We start from the raw sequence: 24,593 nt of genomic DNA, 5'->3' as shown, positions 1-24,593 counted from the left end.
TCCTAGTCAGTTCTACATTCAAATATGAACTGACGGGAAAAAATCGTGCAAGAGAAAATGAGCAAAATGTTAAGGACAATAATGAAAATCCTCCCTGTGGAACATATTTTAAGAAACAGAAAGCAGAATTTAGTAAGAATTTAGTAAGAATTTAGTAAGAATTGTTTTTAGTAAGTTACATGGGCTTTGCCTCTGTCTAGTAAGGCAGGCCCAAGAGAATTAAAGTGCAGTCATAAAATTCACATTGGAGAACATTGTGTAGAAGAGTGGCTTGCAATCTTTTATCCATCAGAACACTCAAAATAGGTTATGTCTATAAGAGACTTCCCCTTTCACACAGGTAAGATAAGTGATATGACTTTATAGCAATACTCCTGAAATTACTCTCATTTAGTAAAAATGAGTGAAGTTCAGTACTTTGGTTCTTTATCATTAGAAACAAATTACTTGTGCAGTATCCTAATAAGCAGGACATGCAAATGAGTCATGATGCTGAAGTTGAGAAACTTCTTTGGAAATGTTGAAACAGCATGGTAGATTTTGGACTTAAACTTTCAGAATGCAGAAAAATTAGTAAAGGAGACAATGAAAATGGAGGACAGTAATAATAAATGTTACTGAAGAAGAAGGTAGAACAGATACTTAAAATTGTATTAGGAACAGGCTTTTCAACTTGAAAAAAATAGCTAATATTAGAAATCTTACTGAAGAAACTACTTCCCAAAAAACTTCGAGATCCAGATGGTTTTATTAGTGAATTCTTTGAAATTTTCAATAATCCAGGGCTACCTGGATTAAGCTCAGGAAGTAGTGATAAACCTTTGTCTCAGCACTGTCCAAGGATGGAAGACCCAGACCTGGGTACTCCAACTCTACTATAGAACCGTGTTCACTGACATCTATAAGCATAACTAACCTTTAAAGAAATTAAAGAAGAAGACCATACACATTGAACTGCATCTTGTGTCTTGTCACTTCTCAGTACATCCTTATGATCATTCCATAGCAACACATGTAGATCAGTCTCATTCTTTCCACTGGCTATTCAGTATTTAATTATAAGGATGTGGCATAATTTTTTTAATTACCATGTTTTTCATCATCCTTTAAGATGTTTCTATGCTGCAAAAACATTGCAGTGAGAATCCTTACATACACATATAAGGTTATCTACAATGTAAATTCCTGTTCCTAAGTCCTAGGATATGCACATTTTTCATTTTGTCAGAGAACCATATAAGGCCTTTAAAACTTTATTGTGCAGAGTATCTTCCATATTTTAAAACTATTTTATGACTCTTGTTTTATGTTAAGCATTATAAATAAAATCAGTCAGTTTGGCAATGCCTAAAAGATGTTAACATTTTGCCTTTTTGACCTAGAAATTCAGCCAGCTAAGTCTCATTTAGCTTGTTATTTTAATTAGTTCATGTCAGAGCTAATGGCCTATATTTCTCTGAATGACCCCATATGGTTGTGTGATTGAAATAAAATCAAATGTGTTATTATCATCTTTAATATTTGACAAATTTTCCAGTTTTGCACCTTTAATGCATTATATACCTATAAGTCTACTACATAGACACACATCTGTAAATAATGGCATCTTATTGTAACCTTATAGATAAGAATCCGGGATCCAAACCAGGGAGGTAAAGACATAACAGAAGAGATTATGTCTGGAGGTGGCAGCAGAAATCCTACTCCACCCATAGGGAGACCCACATCCATACCTACGCCTCCCCAGGTAAGACAGAGTGGGCCATAATGGATGATGGTGTGTATTTGTTCACTAACCTCTACTGAACTCTTTTTGTTTTCCCCCTATAGCTACTTCTACACTTTCCATTTCCATCAGTTGTCTCATAGCCTCGAATATCTAAGTGATATTTAAACAGACATACTGTTTTTCTTTATAAATTGTTATAACTACATATTTTTATTCAATATTTCTCTGTATTGTCTTTACTCATATTCAGAGCATAGCTGCTGCCACTTTTCCTAATGAACTATTGTATGATACCAAAAGGAGCTGCATTCCTATGGAAGTTTCATCATTAAATGAGTATTTTATGTTTTCAATATGGAGCCTTAGGAATTAAATGCTGTATAGTACATTAATGTAAACAATAAGGTTGAGAATTTGAACATTTGTACTGAACAGTATTGTTTGAGATGATTGTGTTACTCAGAGCCTATTTAGATGTATTACATAAGTACACTTCTTACCTTTTAGTGCTACATAAATGAGCTTCTTGAGTGGAAGGTGTCCTCTTTAATTATTTACAAAGGTTATTAGCAAATTATATCACTTAAACACCTTTTTTGTCCCTGTTGTAGAATGTGATTATCATGGTCTTCTAAGAGTTCAGTTTCTTGCTTTTAGAAATCAAGACAGTCTAAGAGGAGCAGGAATTTGGTAAACTATAACAGAGAATGAAATCCTCCAAATTTGACAGGACCTTTATTTCCTCACTGGTTTACTTTAAATTTTGTTACACCATTCAGAGGACGTGAGTGATTTTCAGATCTTCAAAATATCTAAAATGAAAGCCCAGCATACAAAACATAAAATCAGGGTTATTAGGAGTAGGGGGCTGCTTGCTTTCCCATCTTTTGGGTGGATGGTAAGGTACTCCTCAGAGCCCAGTTTACAAACAAGTGATATGGATGATCAGATATAATGCATTTCAGAATGATAAACTATTAACTTTAGTAGTATAGGTTTTAAAAGTTCTTAAAAATTATCTTAAAAATTAAAATCACATATATGGAATTAAGAAAAAAAATAGACACAGACAACAGTATGGTGATTACTAGAGGAACAGGGAGGGTGGTGGGGAAGGTAGGGTAGGGTAGGGTAGAGGGGGGAATACATAGTGATGGAATGAGTCTTGACTTGGGGGTGATAAACAGACAATACAGTATACAGATGATATATTATACAATTATATACCGAAAACCTATTTTTATTAACCAGTGTCACCTCAGTAAATTCAATAAAAAGGGGAAAAAATAATGCCCTGGCTGGGTAGCTAACTTGGTTAGAGGGTCATCCCCATATGCCAAGGTTGCAGGTTCGATCCCTGGTCAGGGTACATATAAGAAGCAACCAATGAATGCATAAATAGGTGGAACAACAAATTGATGTTTTTCTCTCTCTATCCCCTTCTCCTTCTCCTCTTTCCCTCTTCCCTCCATACCCCTCACCTTCCTCTCTAAAATCAATAAAAATAAAAAATTTAAAAAATAAATAAAATGCCATCTTTACTGGGAGTGGGAGGGGAGGACATCTTCAGAGACCTTGAAAATGTGTGCTTTTGAGTAAGCCTAAAACTTGGGCCTTTGTGTAATGATGTGCTTTGCTCTTAAATGATGGCAGTCTCTGGCTGACATTTATCTCAGTTTCCCATGATCTAAAATGAGTATAATATATAACCATCTAGATATGTGAATTGTAAGATCATATTAATGATTGTTAATAGAATTTTTCACCATTCTCCATTATTTCCCCAGGGATATTTCAAGGCTGTAATGATCAAAGTGGCCTTATATTTAATCTTGTCTCTGGAAGTAAAAATGGGACAAGCAGCATTTACACATTTAAATTATATACTTAATGCACTCTATTAGGTAGAGGTATATCATAGCAAAAATTGAGGATTGGTTGTTCAGGGCAGTTAATTTTTGCACATTAATTAAAATACTGTTTTTCCACATTAATTAAAATATTATTACTGTGAAGCCATATGGTTGACAACCTTTTGTTGATTGGTACTTAAATTTCCAGCCTGAACATGTATTAGTGTATCTTTTTTGCATTTTAATTCCCTGTGGGGTTGGTTGGTTTTCCTGTGGTCTTACCAAGCTTGATCCCACCATCTTCTGGTTATCCCTCTGTCCTTAGCCACAGAAATTCTTTTTCACTCTATGTGTCCCCAGAGGTCACAGGCCTGAATACAGATATATTTGTTTGTATATCATAAAGCACATTAAATGTACATTTTTATTTGATGAAGACCATCAGTAAATAATTATAATGTTGGTAGTACTTTTTGAGGTGTGATATTATCATGAAGCATTGGTTTATTTTATTAGTTAATTTGCAATTTAATCCACAGTTACCAGTCTGTTGTTTTGCCAAATGCATGAAATTTATGGAATGAACAAATAGCTTTTTAACAGAAACGTACACATTAGAAGTATTTCATTTTCCAGAAATGCATACAGAGTAGTGCACATCGGGTAGGAGAGGACATCCCTAGTTAATTAGGGCAACAGTCATTACTGCCTGATTGTTATGTTATTTAAAAATATCGACCCAGTCTTTCAAAAGAAACTAGAAATCTCCATTTATGTAAAAAAAGTACAAGTTTTAAATGTTGACAACTAATTCTATTAACAAATAACACTATGCAGCCAAAGAAATCCCATGAAGTTAAGCTTAAAAGCTGCTAGTTTACTGAATTCAGCCTAATTCTAGAGAGATCCTGAACCACGTTCTAACTAGTAAGATTGCAGAAGAGACAACTCTCCACATCAGAATCTGTCAGTGAATACTGAATACTGTATTGCTTTTGGCCTCATGGATTACCTGCTTTGAGCCATGGTACATATGCTATGAATAGCAAAACCTTTCCCTGTCATCGAGGTTGTAGCAGTCTCTTTGAGGGAGGCAGAGGACACTTACTGTTCTGTAACTGGTCCTTCTATGAAGTATGTACAGAGAATTATTAAAGTGCCAAGTTGACCAAGTGGGACAGAGTTGCAGCTAACACTCAAATATGTTGGAACACAGAAACCCACTAATGGTGGCATAGGTGAGATAGTACAGGGGAGAGGTTTAAAGCTTTGCCTTAGAATCATGCATATTTGGTTTCAGGTCCCAGTTCTACTTAACTTTGTAACCTCAACCAAGTTAGTTAATATTCCAGAGCCTTAGCTTCTACATTTTAAAAAATAAGGAAAAGAAAAGCTATTGTAGAGAGTTATTATAAGGACTAAAGGAGATCAAATACTTAAAATTGCTTAAGCTAAGGGTATAATAATCATCCAATAATTATAACCTGTTGTTAGTATTGCACTTACTATTTTAGGAGACACAGGTAATTATTGGAAGAGTCTGGGAGGCTTCACAGCAGAGATGCCTGACCTGAGTTCCTAGATTGGTATCCACAAAATGGAAAGAGAGGGTAATCGGACAGAGGGGCAGCCTGTGCAAAATAAATTAGAAAGTGAGTTGAAGAAGAGAAAGCCAGTCAGAGAAATACTCAGCAATTGATTACTAAGTAATGATTATAGGAAGGAGGGTGACCATATAAGTTATCAGCTAAATTCTGTTTTAGAACAGAATGGGAATGCTGTTAATCATTTTGTTGAGATAACAGGCATAAACCTGTACTGTCCAGGTAAACAGGGATTCATGGTCCCGCTGTGTAAGTGCAAGGGAAGGGTCAAAAGTGACTCTTCAAGCTTAGGTGCCTGGTTTTATAATAACATATAGCATGGAGTATACATGAGAGTGTTTGAAGAGGCAGATAATGAGTTTGATTTTGGCAAGCAGTCAAGATAAGAAGAGTTAATTGAGGGGAACTGCAGTTGGTTTATGTGAGGAAACAGGTTTTTGCTGCTGCTGTTTTGCCCTAAAGATTTCGTATTTGAAATTGTCCTGCCTCCTAAATTTTAAAATGAACTGTAGAATAACTTTGGATGTTTTATATCTCAAATATATAAAAAATATACATATGCGTTTACATGTGGCCATTAAGATGATCACAGACAGCGGTCGGTACCTGGATCATGGAGTGCTAGAACATGTGCTCTTGGCCTCCACCCTGTCACTGAGATTTATGACCTTCCTTCAGTACATTAAATCCTTCAAACCCCAATTTTTTCATTTCTGTAATGAGGGATTGTACTATATAATCTCAGAGTTAGTTCCCTTTTAGTTCTTAAACATTAAAGTGGAAAAGAAGGGGAAATTTTTGTTCTTTGACTCAGCAGCAGAATATCTCAGCTAATACATTTGTTGCTAGCAATTAGACATAAGGAATATTTCTGTATTAAGAAATGTGCTTCCTGTCTGAAAGTTGTTACGGGACCCTGTAGGGTAAAACTAAGTATATGAGGCTGTACTCCCAAGGCTTCCAAAATTGTCTGCTTCCAAAGGGATAGGATCGTGTATCAAAATTACTTAATTTTTTAAACTAACTATATACCTTTCTTCCTCTTCTTACTCCCTTTTATTCCTTTTTCTTTTCTATGTTAAGAATTACTCTAATAGTGAAACAGTTATAACTGGGGAGAGAGCCCTATGCCATAGGGCGCATTGGCCAAGAAAAGGTCAGAAACTATTGATTGCCGGTGTATCTTAGGAAATATATAGCCTGTCCTTTCATTGGGGAGAATTCAAAGTCAGCAGGTTATTCAGGTTTTTTGAGAGCTTCCTATAAACTTGATACCTAGAAACCTTAAAGAATTGTAGTGCAGCATTGTTGATTTCATCAGGCTGTCTCTAACAGGGTTTTGTAAAAATGTCCTGAATTTTTAATAAAACTGAGGTTCTCCAGCTTCCTTGCCTATAGAAATTTCCTAAAGCAAGAAAACAATATTTGACATAAGATTACTTTTGAGATACTTAATCTCCTTTTGGAAGCTAGTGGAGTAAGTATGTGTAAAGTTGTTTTGGCATCCCAATAATGATACACTTAAGACACACATTGATAACATTACATTTTATTGCATTTAAAATGATTCTTTGTTTTTGCTTGATCTGTGTTTATTCATAAATCTTCAACACATTTTGTGAAAAAATGTGCTGTTATACTGGTATGATTTTACCTTAGATACTCTAATTATGAATCCTAATTATGAAGAAAGCATAAGTAGAATTTTTGCATGTATTGCAAAATTCCTATCCCTCACCGCTTACTACTGCTGGTCAGACATTAAACAATGGTATTGCAACTTACAATCATCTAGCAACTATGATTACAGTTGTAGGGGATCACAGGTATTGTAAAAGATCTCAACAAACAGATTTCAGTCTTTTGTCTACTATTGAAAATGTACTTTCAGAATTAAGATGACATGAGTTTGTATGTGTAAAAATTATAAATCTTCATTGGAAAATAAAGAGTAGTAAAGAAAAATTGTAATCCTAAATCTTACTGAAAGTTAACCATTGTTTATTAGCTGGTGAACATATATACATATATACATATCCTCCTATAATTTTATATATGTAGTATATATATGCATGCATATACATACCTATACCTATAATTGTATATGTTTAGCTTCATTCTATTTTATAACTACCTTTTTTTCCCCTGTGATCATGCAAAAATGTTTATTTTGACTTAGGTATTATTATAATTTTTAAGGCTGCATGGTATTTCTTTGTTTGGAAGTACTCTAATTTTTTTAATTGATGGATATTCCTATTCTTCCCTCTTTGTCACTAATAAAAACAATTCTGTGATGAACACGTCTATGTACCTATTTTGGGGTTATGGTTTTGTGACTTTCCCTCTGGGAGTGTTCCAGTTAAATACCTTTTTCTTACATTGTTGCTTATATGATAGATTAAAAATATTTCATTTAATTTTTATTTAGTGATTTGTATAGTTAAGAATTTTCATGTGTACTGGTTATTTGTGTGTATGTATGAGTTATCTATTCATGTCTTTTGTACATGTTTCTTTTGGAGTGACAGTTTTTTCTGGGTTGATGATGATTTTCTGGTTTATAAACATTCTGTACATGGTAAAGAAATCCCACTGACATATGTAATATCTTTCTAGTTTGGTGATTGCTTTAACTTTGTTAGTGGTGCCTTCTGTTATATAGAAGTTTTAAATTTTTAATATTCACAAATCCCTGTCTTTTCCTAAATAATTAATGATTGGGGCTAGTACTTTTAAAGATTTTTCCCACCCAAGATAATAAAACTACTCATATATATTTTCCTCTAGTGCCTAGGTTTAATTATGTTACCTTTGTCTTTGCTTGATGTGGAAATTATTTTGATATATACAATGAGGTTTCGATCCTGCTTTTTTTAACCAAAAGACCTTGCTCTTATTTCAGTATTATTTATTAAATAGTTCATCATTGCTTCCTTGGTTTTAGATGTTATTTACTGAATTGTTATGTACTTCTAAGTTTAATTTATCTGTTCTAATACTATTATTATACGGTCCTCACTACTATAGCTTGATAGTATTTTTCTATTTTAGAGAGAAGTCCATCCACATTATTCTTGTCTTTTAGTTTTTCTGGTTTCATCACCTCTACCCCCAGTGGAACCTTGAAATCATTTTGTCCTCTAGGTTAGGCTGACAGTTTTTACCTTGAGCATCTGAGTATCCCTTATCTTTTATGACACCTTAGCAACCTTTTCTTCCGTTCAAGGATGATGTTCTCTTGATTGTAGATGTATTTGGGGTTTTTTTCCAGGTTAGTGTTTAAAGAAAAAAAGTGTCTTCATCAATTTAATTGCCTTTAACTTGGGCAGATATTTTCTAGTATGTTACATTGTTCTTTTATTATTTCAAACCCTTTTGCATCACATACTTAGGTCACCTGTTGGTTTAAATAGCCATTTGAGTTTGTGAACCCTGTGTTACTATTTCTTCAGGTGTTTGGTGTGCTCCTGTTTCCTTTTTTCTTTTTTCCAGTAAATTGTAACAGTCTGTCCCAGTTGCTCAGATAATAAGCTGAAAAGTTATCTTTAAATCCTCTTTACCTCACATTCCACATCCATTATATCAGCAGATCCTTTCTGGCTCATTCTTGCCACCTTCACTGCTGTTATAGTCTTAAACCACTCCCCTAGACAACGCTAACTCCCTTACTCATCTCCTTGCTTTTGTCTTGCCCCTCCTCTGTCTGTTCTTTAAAAAAAAAAAATTATCAAGGTATAATTGACATATAACATTATATTAGTTTCATTTTACAAAATAATGATTTGATAATTGCTTTTTAAAAAATAATATTTTATTGATTATGCTATTACAGTTGTCCCAATTTATACCCCTTTGACCCCTTCTATCTCTCGCCCCCCTCCCTTAAGCAATCCCCACACAGTGGTCCATGTCCATGGGTCATGCCTATGTGTTTTGTGGCTACTCCGTTTCCTATGCAGTATTTTAATATGTCCCTGGCTATTTCGTAACTCCCAATTTGTGTTTCTTAATCCCTTCACCCTTTTTGCTCATCCCCTAACCCCTCCTGCCATCTTGACAACCAAAAAAAGTGTTCTCTGTATCTATGATTCTGTTCCTGTTCTGCTTGTTTGATTATATTTTTTAGATTCAATTGCTGATAGATACGGCTTTATTTTCCATTTTATTGTTCATATTTTTGATCATCTTCTTTAAAAAGACCCTTTGGCATTTCATATATTACTGGTTTGGTGATGATGAACTCCTTTAGCTTTTTCTTGCCTAGAAAGCTCTTTATCCTTAATTCTAAACGATAGCTTTGCTGGATACAGCAATCTTGGTTGTAGGTCCTTGCTTTTTATCACTTTGAATATTTTATTCCAAACCCTTCTAGCCTGCAAAGGCTAGAGAACTTTTGAGAAACCAGCTGAGTATTATGGGGACTCCTTTATATGTAACTAACTTTTTTTCTCTTGTTTCTTTTAAGGTTCTCTCTTTATCTTTAACCTTTGGCATTTTAATTGTGATGTGTTTTGGTGTGGGCCTCTTTGGGTTAATCTTGCTTGGGACTTGCTGTGCTGCTTGGACTTGTATGTCTATTTCCTTCACCAACTTAGGGAAGTTTTCTTTCATTTTTTCAAATAGGTTTCCAATTTCTTGCTCTTTCTCTTCTCCTTCCAGCATCTCCGTGATGTGAAGGTTGGTGTGCTCGAAGTTGTCCCATGGACTCCGTACACTCTCCTCATTTTTTTTTTTTTATTCTTTTTTCTTCTTTGTTGTTCTGATTGGTTGTTTTTTGTTTAGTTTTGTTTTTGCTTCATTTTATTCCAAATTGCTGATTTGATTTTCTGCTTCATCCACTCTACTTCTGATTCCCTGTAAATTGTCCTTTATATTAATTTCATATCCTTTGTTTCTGGATGTTTGTTATGCTGTTGAGATTCTCACTAAGTTCCTTGGTCATGCTTGTAACCAGTGTTTTGAACTCTGCATCTAATAGCTTGCCTGTCTCCATTTTGTTTAGGTCCTTTTCTGGAATTTTGTTCTGTTCTTTCATTTGGGCCGTGGTTCTTTGACTCCTCATTTTGACAACCTCCCTATGTTTGTTTGTTTCTCTGTATTAGGTAGATCTACTGTGTCTTCCGGGCTTTGTACAGTGGCCTAATAATAAGTACCCTGTAGGATCCAGTGGCACAGCCTCTCCTATTACCCAAGCCTAGTACTTGAGTTGCACCTCCCATGTGGACTGTATACACCCTCTTGTTATAGTTGAGACTTGGTTGCTGTTGGCATGTGCACTGCCTGTGTTCTGTCCAGAGTCACAGAGCATAAGCTGCAAAGCATTCTGCAGATGGCTGCTACTTGTGCTCGGTACAGGTGCCCAGGCGAGGCCAAGCTCTGAACCAAGGCCAGCTGCTGCAAGTGCAGGCTTGAGGCCACTTAGTGAGAGGTATTGGTCTTGCTGAAGGCAGATGTGGTTTGTTTGAGAGACTTTAGGAAAATTTGAAGCATGGGCCAAGTCAAGCCATTTCTCTGTAACAGCCAATGGAAACAACTTGGGTGGGCCCTAAAGGTGGGTGGGGCAGGGCCTCAGGCAATCACTAAGGTAGGGCAGACAGTGTGGAGCCTGGTTGATGGAGTCTCAAATACAGTGCCTACCTGCTGGCTCTGTGGCTCTGTTGGGGGAAGGCTCAGAAAAGGAGTAGTGGCCTCTGCCAGCATTTCTGTCTGGGAGAAAGCTGCCCCCTCCCACCCCCAGCTCTCACCCTGATGCCACACAGTTCAGTTCTTCCCTGTATGTCTCTGGTGCCTTTCAATCTGCTGCCCCCCACGCGGGAGCTCAGAGGGAATGATTCCAAGTAAGCCTGTGCATGGGCTCTTTAAAAACTGTTAGGGAGTATAGCAGTTTCTGTCTTGCACAGCCTTAATCCCTGCTGGTTTTTACAGCCAGAAGAAGTTATAGTGACCTCTCTACCTAGCACTGGAACCCTAGGTGGGGGTGAGGGTCTGGTGTTGGGCTGGGACCCGTTGCTCCTGAGATAACTCTCCCAATTTTTATCCTCCACACATGGATGTCGGACCAACCCATTCCATGTCTGTGCACCTCCTACCAGTATTGATGTAGTTTCCTCTTTAAATTGTAGTTGTAGGACTTCCATTCAGCTCGATTTCTGACAGTTCTGAATGATGGTTGTTCTATAGTTGTAAATTTAATGTGGTTTTGTGAGGGGTAAGCCATGTTTACCTATGCCACCATCTTGACCAGAAGTCTGATGTTTGTATATATTAAAAAATGATCACCACAGTAAGTCAACATCCACCTACCTATATATAGTTACAAAAGGTTTCTTATGATGAGAACTTTTAAGATCTCTCTTAGCGACTTTAAAATATGCAATACAATATTATATTAAATACAGTCACCAGACTGTATATTACATTCCCCATGACCTATTTATTTTATAACTGGAAGTTTGTACCTTTGGATTTTTTTTTACCCATTTCACCCATCAATCTATTCTTGTATCTATGAGCTTGGGTTTTTGTTTGTTTGTTTACTTGAAGATTCCTCATATAAGTGAGATCATACAATATTTGGCTTTGTCTGACTTACTTCACTTAGCATAATGCATTTAAGATCCATCCATGTTGTCACAGGGGCAAGATTTTGTTGATTTTATAGCTAAATCATATTCTTTTATATATATATGGGTTATTCTTTAATATGTTTCCCTTGGTAGAATATAAGCTCCATGAAGCAAAGGATTTTTGTCTGTTTTAGTTACCAGTGGGATCTCAGTGTTTTGTCCCTGCTAAATACCAGGGGGAAACACACAAACCCCTTTCTAATGAATCTATGTGGGAGAATTCTCTCCCACTTAGTAAGGAAGCATGTTTTGGTCCTTATTTCTGGAGTCATTTATTATTATTTTACTTCTTAATCATTATTATGTTTCTCAGTGGGGGCTGTACTTGGTTGTCCTCATTATTTATATTTGTTAACACAAAGCGTTCAAAGGATTAAAGTCATTGAATGAGATTTTCAAAAATCAGTTAGAGTCAGCCCATTGTATCCCCAGTTTCCAAGTGGGCAGATTCAACAACTGCAGATTGAAACTATTCAGAAAAAATGTTACCTTGTTGCTGGCATGTACTAGTGGTTAGGCCTACAATGGTTGTGTCCATACTGAATCTGTGTACTTTTTCTCCTGTCACTATTCCAGTAACAATACAGTATAACAACTACTTGCATAGCATTTACATTGCAGTACATATTCTAAGTATTCTAGAGAGGATTTAAAATATACAGGAGGATGTATGTAGATTTTATGAAAATACTGTATCATTTTACATAAGGCACTTGAGCATCATCCGATTTTGGCATTCGTGAGGGCTCCCGGGACCAGCGCCCTGTAATACCAAGGGTCAACTATCTATCTAACATGATAAAATGTGAAGCATTCAAATAACCTCTAAAGATAGCAATAAATTATATCAGAATCTTGCTTATATTTATACATACAAGTATTTGGAACCTGTGACTTTGTCTCAGTGAATTGTAATAGGGGTTAGCAAACATTTTCTGTGAAGGTCCAGGTAGTAAATATTTTTTGCTTTCCTGCCATAGTTTATTTTTATTTTTATTTATTGGGGTGACACTGGTTTAAAAAGTTATACAGGTTTCAGATACACAGTTCTACAACACGTTATCTGTACACTGTATTGTAGGTTCACCACCCCGTCAAGTCTCCGCCCATCACCATTTACCCCCTCTATACCCTCCTCACCTCCCTTACCCTCCTTCCCTTGGCAGTCACCGCTCTGTTGTGTCCATGCGTTTTTTCTTTCTTTTTTTTTCTTTTTGGCTCTATCACCCCTACCCAGCTCCCCCCGCCAACTCCCCAACAGCCATCAGCCCACTCTCTCTATATGAGTCTTTCTCTTTTTTGCTTGTTAGTTCATATTTTCATTAGATTCACATATGAGTGAAATCATATGGTACTTATCTTTCTCTGACTGGCTTATTTCACTTAATGTTTTACAGGTCCATCCATGCTGTCACAAAGGGTAAAATTTCTTTCTTTTTTTGGGCCGAGTAGTGTTCCATTATGTAGATGTACCCCAGCTTCTTTATCCACTTGTCTACTGATGGACATTTGGGCTGTTTCCAAATCTTGGCGATTGTAAATAACACTGCAGTAAACATAGGGGTGTATATATTATTTTGAATGAGTGTTTCAGATTTCTTTTGATAAATTCCCAGAAGTGGAATTGCTGGGTCATAAGGCAGTTCCATTTTTAATTTTTTGAGGTAACTCCATACTGCTGTCCACAGTGGCTGCACCAGTCTGTATTCCCACCAATAGTGCATGAGGATTCCCTTTTCTCCACATTCTTGCCAACCCTTCTTGTGTGATTTTCTTTTTTTTTTTTTTTTTGTTTACTTTAGGGCCATCTTTATATCTTTTTTATTGTTTATTCTAGTAAAGTCCCAGTTTCTTTCCTTTTTGCCCCCCTCCATCCGACTCACACCTCTAGCCCACAGTCAGTCCCCTCTCCGCTGTCCATGTCCATGAGTTATTTGTGTGTTCTTTGACTAGCCCTTCCCCCTTCCTGCCACCATTCTGCTCCTCCTTACTCCCCTCCCCTCCTACAGCTTTCAGTCTGTTCCATGTTTCCATATTTCTGGTCTTCTTTTGCTTGTTAGTTTACTTTGTTCGTTAGATTCCAGTTATAAGTGAGGTCATGTGATATTTGTCTTTCGCCAGCTGGCTCATTTCACTTAACGTAATAGTCTCCATTTCCTTCCATGGTGTCTCAAAAGGTAGGACTTCTTTCTTTCTGCTGCACAGTATTCCATTGTGTAAATGTACCACAGTTTTTTAATCTACTCATCTACTGATGGGCACCTGGGCTGTTTCCAGCACTTTAGCTATTATAAATATCTGCTATGAATGTTGAGGGGGCATAAGTTCTTTTGAATTGGTGTTTCACGATTCTTGGGGTGTATTCCTAGAAGTGGAATTGCTGAGTCATAAGGTAGTTAGTTGCACTTTTAATTTCTTGAGGAAACCCTTTACTGTTTTCCACAGTGGCTGCACCAGCCTGCATTCCCACCAGCAGTGCAGTAGGGTTCCCTTTTTTCCACTTCCTCACCAGCACTTGTTTTTTTGTTGATTTATTAATGGTAGCCACTCTGACAGGTGTGAGGTAATACCTCATTGTGGTTTTAATTGGCATTTCTCTGATGATTAGTGACATTGAACATCTTTTTGTTTTTATTGGCCATTTGTATGTCCTCTTGGAAGAAGTGCCTGTTCAGGTCCTTTCCCATTTTTTAATGAGAGTGTGTGAGGGTTTTGTGGTGTTGAATTGTATAAGTTCTTCATAAATTTGGGATATTAACCACTTATCAGATGTGTCATTGGTGACTCTGTTCTCCCATTCAGCAGGCTGTTTTTTCATTTTGTTTATTGTTTCCTTTGCCGTGCAAAAACATTTTAGTTTGATGTAGTTTATTTTTTTCTTTTGTTTCCTTTGCCCAAGGAGATATCTATATCAGAAAAAATATTGCTGTGAAAAATGTCCAAAATTTTACTGCCTATTGTTTTCTTCTAGTATTTTTATGATTTCAAGTCTAACATTTAAATCTTTAATCCATTTTGATTTGTTTCTTGTGTATGGTGTAAGAAGGTGGTTGAGTTTGATTTTTTTTTTTTCTTTTTTTCCATGTATCCAATTTTCCCAACACTGTCTACAGAAAGACTGTCTTTACCCGGTTGTATATTTTGCCTCCCTTGTCAGGTATTCATTGACTGTAAAGGTGTGGGTTTATATCTAAGCTCTCTTATCTGCTCTGTTGATCTATATTTCTATTTTTATGCCAGTACCATGTTGTTTTCATTACTGTGGCCTTTAATACAGTTTGATATCAGGGAGCTTGATTCCTCCAACTTTGTTCTTCTTTTTCAAGATTGCTGTTGCTAACCAGGGTCTTTTGTGGTTCCAGGTAAAATTTTGTAATATTTTGAAATAATGCCATTGGTGTCTTGATAGAAATTGTGTTGAATCTATAGATTGCTTTGGGTAGAATGGTTAATACTAATGATGTTAATTCTTCCTATCCATGAATACGGCATATGCTTCCACTTCTTGGTATCTTCAGTTTCTGTCTTCAATGTCTTAAAATTTTTTGGACATAGGTCTTTTACCTCCTTGGTTAAATTTATTTCTAGGTATTTTATTCTTTTTGAAGCAATCGTGAATGGGATTGTTTTCTTAGTTTCTCTTTCTGATAGTTAATTTTTGGTATGTAAACATGCAACTGATTTCTTGATACTTATTTTGTACCCTGCTACTTAACTGAATTTATTTATCAGTTCTAGTAGTTTTTTGGTGGAATCTTTAGAGTTTTCTATGTATAGTGTCATCTGCAAATAATGACAGTTTCACTTACTTTCCAATTAGAATGCCTTTTATTTTTCTTTTTATTTAAAGCCTAGATGTATTTATTTTTTAAATTTTTTTTATTGTGATTCTGTTAGAGTTGTCCCAGTTTTTTAATTTCTTGTTTATTTATGTCTGATTGCTGTGGCTAGGATTTCCAGTACTATGTTGAATAAAAGTGGTGAAAGCAGACATCTTTGTGTTATTTCCCATCCTAAAGGAAACATTTGTAGTTTTTGACCACTGAGTATGATGTTGGCTGTGTTTGTCATATAGCAGCCATAGGTTCTTTCATCACTGCCATTGTAGCATGAAAGCAACCATATATAATATGTAAATGAATGTGGTTGTTCCAATAAAACTTTATTTATGACACTAAAATTTAAGTTCCTGTAATTTTCATTTGTCAAAAAATAATTTGTTTGCTTTTTGCCCACCAACTATTTAAAAATGTAAAAAGTTTTAATCTAGTGGATCATGGTTTGGTGGCCCCATAGCTGTAATTACCTCTGTATTTAAGCATCATGTCATATACGAGATTAAAATAGGTAGTAAAGGAGAGTGGCCCCAAAATATAGACAAAATGGGCTTTGTAAAGAGAAATGAATTTTAAATTGTACAATGAAGTATTTAAGGACAATTCAAGATTTTGTTGCCTATTTCAGCTGTTGGTAAACACTCTATTTAAAAAATTAATTCCTGCAGTATTTGGGCTCAAATCTCCTATCCCTTAAGGTTAGTATTTCAAATTTAATATATAAATCTTAAACAGAATAGGTTCTCACGTAGAATTTATAAAGGATAACATTTATTGGATAGTATCAGGTATCTAATATCTTGCCATACTTTAAGCTCCTTTATCAATGTAGTTGGAATTTTTTTTGTAAATTTTTCTGCTAATCAGACCTTTTAACTCTGACCTCTTCATCATCTTTATTAAATTATTTTATATTTTGATACCAATCGCCCTTTCAGAATTATTTTTATAAATTTTCATACCTACCAGTAATGAAAGTGACTGAAATGCAGTGATTTTGAGATTCCTTAAAATATTTTCTGCAGTGTAGATCATATACCTAAGTCTCAAGGTACTCAAAAGCTTCATTTCCTTATTGGGATAAAAGGTCATACAGTATTAGATGTGATGTTTTGCATTACAGTATCTAGTGTGTTTCCTGATTTTTCTCACTTATAAATTAGATAAAATAAGCCATGATTGTTTGTGCTTTGGAAAAATTAGGAACACCTTTGTAACAGACTTTATAGTTATTTCATTAGGAGAGAAGAAATGAGATTAGAGGTTAAGCTAAAATTTGAGATTATTCTAAATTAGACTCTAAAACATGATGAAAAGTATTGAATTATATAGTATGTTCATATGTTACCGTTTTCTTGGTACTGTCAGGGGTTTAGAGAATGTTAAAGCTGAAATAATACTCAGTGCCTTTTCATTTTACAGGTAAGAAAACAGAGAAGTACTTTTCTAGCGGTTTATTTGACTATGTAACTATGAACTGGCTGCCTGGATTTGGAACTATGATTTAACCATGTTATCTCATTCCTTTCTTATAAGTGCTTTATACAAAAGCTCTCACTGGAGCTTTGTTAATTTAAAAATGCCTATGCAGTTGCCTCTTTAATATCATCGAAAGTATTTCAATCTTAGATGGAAAATTCTCTAATCTATACATATTTATAGGTATCAGTAGCCTTTTACTTTCTTAAATATCTCACTTTATCTATGGATGTCATTTTGGTGACCTACTTTTCAGTGGTGTCCCTTTTTTTTTGGTTATTAATTTCCTAGGCAATTGAAGTAGTTAATATCCTTCTTTCAGGTAAATGACACAATTTACATTTCTTTCTTGTGATATGTGGATAACTTTAATAAATGCTAAGGAACATAGAATCTTTCCATTGTTCTGGGGCTATTTTCAGTCATAAAATTTAAGTGAGTTCTTATTTTCATTTATAGCTATGAAGCCTTTCTAATTTTTGAATTTTAGTAATAGTTTTTTTCCACTGAAATGAAGGACCTAAAGTAATCATGGTACTATTGTTCATTTGTTTGGCTGTGATTCAAAGTGAAAACAGTAACTTCATTTTATATATGTGGAAATACAATTTGAGCAGTCTTCATTTAGAAGTGATTGTAGAATATGAGCAGTTTCATGATCCAATGAATAGATGAAATAGTCTTTTCCCCATTCCTATCTGTAACAACATAACTGATATGTCTAAACAGATATATTTTACTTTATATTTCCACTGTATGTGAGACTTAACTGACCTGAAAATACTTTTTATTAACTCCCATTTTTTAAAAGATTTTATTTATTTTTAGAGAGGGAGGAAGGGAAGGAGAAAGAGGGAGAGATACATTGATGATGTGAGAGAGAAATATCAATTGGTTGCCTCTTTCACCTGCCCTGATCGGGGACTGAACCCACAACCCAGGCATATGCCCTGACCGGGAATTGAACTGGCAACCTTTTCGGAATGGAATCCAACCTACTGAGCCACACCAGAAAGGGCTTAACTCCCACTTGTAAGTGGCCCTGACCATCCCAAAACAGCCACACTTTAATTCCCCCCACCTCTGCCAAAAAAAATCCAAAACAAAACAAAAGGAAAATCACAATTGTGTAGGGAGCTCTGCTCTGATAGTACTGATGGAATTCAATGCAGGAGACTGTATCTATCAAAAAATTGATCTTAGATCTCCGAGGAGAGACACTGCTTCATTTTGTGGCTTTTCTGTAACCCTCAAATACAGAACAAGTACCTGCCTGGAATGTGATGTAGAATGAGTGTTCCTGTCCTTTGTTGTGTAATTCTTGTTCCCTCTAAGGTGAACAATAGCTGCAGTTTTTTCACTCTAGTCTGCTAGGCTTTTCTTAGGCATTTTTAATTTCATTATACTCCTGAATGAAAAAAGAAAAAGTTTCTGCTAAGTTTTGAAGAACCAGATGGTTTATTCAGATTTCTGACTGTAAGTGCCTTTAGAGACTTTGCAAGTTGCACTTCACCAATATGATTATTTGGACAAATGGCAGGAACTGCCACTCAATATTTTATTGAACCAGTAACTGGTTTTAAAACCTATCATGATTTGCTTGTCCTGCTTGTGGCAAATGAGCTACTTTGCTAGGTGGTTTGTAAATGAAGTTGACCAAACCTCTTTGGTCTTTGACTGGGAGGATGTCAAATTCCCTCTCAGGTGTAACATTTAATTGTTAGGTTGAAAGTCTGCGTCTCCTTAGAAGGAACACTGGAGAATTCATTGTACTAATGTTTGTTGTACTGTCTTCTCTTACTGTGGTTAATAGTAATCATCTTTTTTCCTTCCCCTTTTCTGCTGCCCCTTTCCTTTTCTTCCCCATCTTCCCATGTACTTTTTGAATTTATTAACCTGGCCTATATATTTTTTCCTTGCTTTTTTTTTTTTTTCCTTAATTTTGTGGTCTCCTCTCCCACTCTGTCTTCCCCACTTGGCTTGGGTTCCATATTGCTAGTTTTTATGTTCGCACGCTCATTATCACCCTTTTTTGTACTTCAAATCCCAGCAGCTGCCCAGCCAGGTCCCCGAGCACAGCCCAGTGGTTTATGGGACTGTGGAGAGCGCTCATCTTGCTGCCAGCACCCCTGTCACTGCAGCTAGCGACCAGAAGCAAGGTTTGTGTACAACTGTTTTCCTCCCTCTTCAGTCCCTTTTTATGTAAACGAATTGCCCTTAGCATTTAAGAGAAAGAGTAAAACATTTGAGGATTATTTAGATACTCACTTGCAAAGAAAATTTTCAGTTGGAAAATCAAAGTGTTCAACATCTAGGAGAGTAGTGATGATTAGTAAAATTATTCTCTACATTTTATTAATGCCTTGTTGTCGATATGTATTTGTAGGTAAAAGCATAGCGGCCTTAAACTTTTTCTGAAACAAGGTTGGGAGAATAAATCAAAGTATATATTGCTTTATAAGGAGAACACAGTGTTATTTATATATTCAACATGTTCCTGCATATCCTATTTTAAAAACAAAATGTTTCTTATAAATTTGGCTTCTATGGCCTCATTTGGAGATAGTATTAAGTTCAAACCTTGACTCCATCATGCATTAGATGTTTGGTCTTGGTGAGTCATTATGCTGTGTATCTTAATTACTTCACTTAGAGAAAATGGAATAAAGAAGACCTATCTCTCAGAGTTGTTGTGCAAGCCTAATTGGATCTCCAGCCTAGCTGGATTTAGGTTGACCTTAGCTAAAATTGGGAGGCAATTCTCATTTGGTGCTGAGAGAAGCAAGTGACTTTGAGCATGCTATTATAATATTTCTGATCATTCTAAGATTGAATGGAAATTATATTTGTTTTCCAATTTTTTCTTTAAACCCTTTAATAATCTATAGCTGGCTCTTACTAAATACACTTTTTAAAAATTATTCTTTAAAAAGTATTTGGGAATTGGCATGTAATACAAAGTGGAGTTATTTAATATTATTGGGTTTTTTACTGGACTGCAAGTTTAATGACATAAATTTCTAGCATACTAAATGATATACTGTAGAACTGTATACCTGAAACCTATATAATTTTATTAACCAATGTTTACCCCAGTAAGTTCAATTAAAAAGAAATTTCTGATGTTTGATTTCAGTGTTGTTTATAGTATACAAATATAATATGGTATTTTTTTTCCCTTGAATATTGAGGAGCCTCGTAAACTTGAACAGAAACAAGTCATATGTTGTATCTATTTTATAAGGTAGTTTTAGGCCAAAAGATAGATACCAAATTCTAACTTGGCATGCTTCTGAAAATTGCACTGTCAAATACTTCTTTCAGCATTGTTCAGAGTGAGAAATTCCAGCATGCTTAAAGCTAAATTTTTAAATATTAAAGTCATTCACCTTGCAGAAGTGCAGTTCATAGGTATTGTGGAAAACCACTTCTACCCCCAATGATAAAGCAGTTTTAAGTCAAAATTCAGACGGCTTTCAGTGTGAGTGGAGAATAATTTTAAGTTATTCCCTTCAAAACTTTCTTCATTACTTTTGCGCAGTTAAAATTCTTTTACTAGTTAGAATTATGCTAAGCATACTGAATACTTAACCATGCAAAAAGGTATTAGAATATTGGATTGGCCAAAAAGTTTGTGTATGGTTTTTTCCTTAAAATAAAAGGCATATTTTTTTTATTTTCACCAATAACTTTATTGATTTGGATATGTTGAGTATGTTGGCTGTCTCCCACATGGTCTAACTTTGTTCTCAATTAATGTCTCAATTTGATCTCTAGCAACTTCAATTGTTCTATCTGACCGTGGAGCATCATCTAGCAAGAAATGTCCAGCATGAAACTGGGCAAATCACTTTTGACACATTCAGTCAGTCACAGCACCTTCTCCATATGCTGCACAAATCTTTTTTTTGTGTTTCAGTTGCATTTTTACCTTTCTGGAAATAAAGTATAATATACTGAAAATGTTGCGTATTTTCTCCTATCTTCAATATTAAAATGACTTCACAAAAACTCACCAATTTTGATAAGTTTTTTTTTAAACAAATACATGCTAATACAACAGCTGTCACAATACAATCTAACAAAATTGTTTCGAATGAAGTTAAAGACAACCAAGTGCTACTAGAGCCATTTTACAGGGAAAAAACTAAACTAACTTTTTGGCCAACCCAATATATCCTCTATGCAGACTCTCTCTATAGCTGGGCCATGATAAAGAATTCATCGTAGTCCTTGATGATGATAGCTCTGACCAGCTAAGATTTTTAGGTTATTAGATACCTGCATTTTGTCTCAAATAAGCCTTTATTTCCAGAAGAAAGAATGCAGAATTTTTGGTTTCCTCTAGTTTTTTATGCTTAGTGGAAATTTGAATAAGTCAACATTTTAAATTGATATATGATACAGATATGGGTGAATTAGAAAATATTTCAGGTTACCTTGATGAAAAGGAAAAACTTTCTTTTTAAGTAAGTTTCATAGAGCTCATAGGAATTCTTTGGGATTGTTGCTGTCTTCCTCTTAATACCAACTATCTTTCAGAAAACTCAATAGTGATTATAATTTTCTATTTGAAATTCTACCAACAACTTCCCAATACATAAAAGAGTTTTCGGAGGAGTAGTTTTTCTAAAAAAGTAAATGTATGTAATTCAAATACATTAAAAAGGGTTCACCATTTTTCAGAAAATAATTTTTAAGAAATTTAAAATTTTAAACTGTAGATTCCTTTTGAAATTAAAGATACAAAATATACTATTTTCAAAGATTGCTGTTGTATTATACCATCAAATTGATTTTTCTCTCCAATGGCAATGTCATTTCTGAGGATTTACACTGGGTAACAGAATCCCATGTTAGCCTCGAAGTCTCCCACCAACTTCAGTCACCTAAATACCTCTTTTATCATAAGACTTTTTATTTTCTAAATTGGAAGAATGTGGAATTTGAAATTATTTATAGGTTCTGGCACTTATGGACTATATGACCTTGGGCCTATGATTTAATTTCTAAACCCCTCAGTTTCCTCTTCTGTAAAATAGGAACATAATTGTTTCTACCCCAGTGGCAGTTACAAGAATTAAAGGACACTGTGTATGTATGGTATTTAACCCAGGGCCTAGCACAGAGTAAGTGCTTATTTAATAAATGTTAGCTGCCATTATTAAGCTTCTGATTTTCTAGAGTTATTGACGTGAACAGCCAGAGTGGTCACATGAAGACCTAAAGATGCAGTAAAAAACCACAGCTTGGTTTGTAGAGAGTGAGTGAGTTAAGTGGATTAAAATATTCAGCTGGTGTAGATTGTATATAAACAGTTTAAATGATTGTTGTTTGGGAAAGTATATTCTGCATAATGTGTTGAGGATATGCTATGGATAATTAAATACAAATAAAAGTTTTTGTGCCTTAGTCTTAGAGCCTTTTGAAAGCAGTTGGTGTAGGGTAGGTATTCAGTGAATTGTATTCTGTTGCATTTCAATCATTTATAGTAATTTAGCCAAATTGGGACTCTTCTGGCATTTTTAGGACAGGACTATTCTCATATTGCAAGATGCTTGGTACTCCTGGTCTCTGCTCATTAGATGACAGTAGCACTGTCTCAGTCCCTTGAGGCTCATGACTACCAAAAGGTACCCATCTAGGCAGTTGGTTTCCCCACAATATGAGAATAGAGTGCTAGTTTTTTCCTTCTTTCCTAGATGACATTCATTATATTAACTACAGGTAATGAGAAAGAAAAAAAATAATTCATTATCCAGATCCATTATTAATAAACTGTCTTAGACTTTCACATATGCATATATGTTTGTATTATATATGTTTAAGTTACCAAATTAGGGTTATGTTCTACATACAGTTTTATGTTCTGCTTTTTAAAAAAATGTATCTTTTATTTTAAACAACTTTCCATGTCATTAAGTACACTTTTAAAAGCCTATTTTAAATAATTGCTTAATATACTGTGATAGGCCCAGACCATTATTTCTTTAATAAATCCCCCATTGTTATACGTTTAGTCTATTTCCTTTTTTTTTTGCTATTATAGTGTTGCCTTAAATATTTCAGACCTCTCTCTCTTCATTCTTACATGATTATTTCCTTAGAAAAAAAATTTTTTAATGAAATTTTCCCAAGTTCATAAAAATAACCAAATGTTATAAACATTTTTAATGCAATGTATTAGATATCAAATTATTTTGGCTCTGCAAAGCATAATCTTAATAGTAAAATCAATGTTCCTTATTTAGAGCAATTGTATTATACTTTTCAGCTTTCTATATTAAAGCCTTAATGAATTAATTAAAGAACTTTTGTTTCAGAAGGAAGAGCTCTCAAAGTAACTTTTTGTTTCTAATTTTTAAAACATGTAAACTAATTTTTCTCAGGAGTATATAGAAGTTTCCATCCAAGGTCTCCTTTTGTTTAAATATTTTTAGTATCAGAAATTTTATTTCCCTAAATTAATAATTCAATTGACATACTCTTTATTATATTGTTCATGTGAGAATTATTATTTTCCACTGTTTAATTTATTGTATCTAGGTATAAAGATGTGCTTTCACAAGGGTATTGTGTAATCTGGGTGTCTGACCCATGTAGCAGTTGCTGCAGTGATGTGGAAATTATTTTCATCAGAGATATCTTGATAAACACATATTTATTGTAAACGTGGTGTGTATGTATATAATGCATATAATAGATACATCTTTTGAAATATTTTTGTCTCTTTCTCTGGCACTTAGTCTGAGGGATTTGGCAGTGAGGGCCTACTGATCTTATTTTTTGCCTACAATAAATAGGCAGAGTTCAACTTAAGAAGCCTTTAGTTGACCTTTATGCCTGTAAATTAAAGTGAATTTTAAGTAAAGTAAAAGTAGCTGCAGTAAATAAATTAGCCTTTAACAACTCTTTGGTAATATATACTGTCTGTCTAATTAACAACATGTTTTCTTTGACAGACTTAGTTCACTACAATTTATTGTAAAGACTCATTTTCCTTGATGACTAAAGATTTCTAACAGAGAGATTTTTAAGGTCCTTTCCATTTTAGATTGTCTATTTAGTAGTCCTTAAAATATTTCTTTGTATATGATGAACATACTCATGAATATCTGATTTTCCCCTGGAGCCCCTTTATGATGCCAAGAGCACTAGGCTAGAAAAAAAATCTAAGTCTTTGGTTTCATCCCCTCAAGAATGAATTGCATTATCAGTTTACCAAGAATTTTAAAATATGGAAATTTTCATTATTTAGAGGCCCTTACATTTTTCTGATACCTTTATTTTAATTACTGATTTATTTCTCTCTTGCTCTTGCTATTCTTTATGTGTCTATACAGAGACACACATTTTATATATTATTATCAAATGTTTCAGACACATATGCTGTATTATTTTTGATTGGACATGATTATCCTTAAATAATTTTTTATTACAATGAAGACACAAGATAAATTTCC

At 34.7% G+C, this 24,593-nt stretch overlaps 1 protein-coding gene across 16 annotated transcripts in view; it reads left to right on the top strand.

Annotated features, from left to right (window-relative positions):
* Positions 1-24,593, top strand: part of EIF4G3 (eukaryotic translation initiation factor 4 gamma 3) — a 308,928-nt gene that overhangs the window by 176,064 nt on the left and 108,271 nt on the right. For 13 of the 16 annotated variants that reach the window (XM_054571680.1, XM_054571681.1, XM_054571675.1 and 10 more), the window contains 2 exons: positions 1,625-1,747; positions 19,181-19,289. In XM_054571680.1, coding sequence (XP_054427655.1) covers positions 1,625-1,747; positions 19,181-19,289 — 232 coding nt within the window. The remainder of the gene's footprint in view (positions 1-1,624; positions 1,748-19,180; positions 19,290-24,593) is intronic. The other 3 variants (XM_054571671.1, XM_054571669.1, XM_054571667.1) reach the window with 1 other exon arrangement.

The sequence above is a fragment of the Pteronotus mesoamericanus genome, unplaced genomic scaffold (assembly GCF_021234165.1).
Source record: "Pteronotus mesoamericanus isolate MK-2021 breed Mesoamerican mustached bat unplaced genomic scaffold, CSHL_Meso_final contig_221, whole genome shotgun sequence".
Lineage (NCBI taxonomy): Eukaryota > Metazoa > Chordata > Mammalia > Chiroptera > Mormoopidae > Pteronotus > Pteronotus mesoamericanus.
This window is presented reverse-complemented; position numbering and strand designations above follow the sequence as displayed.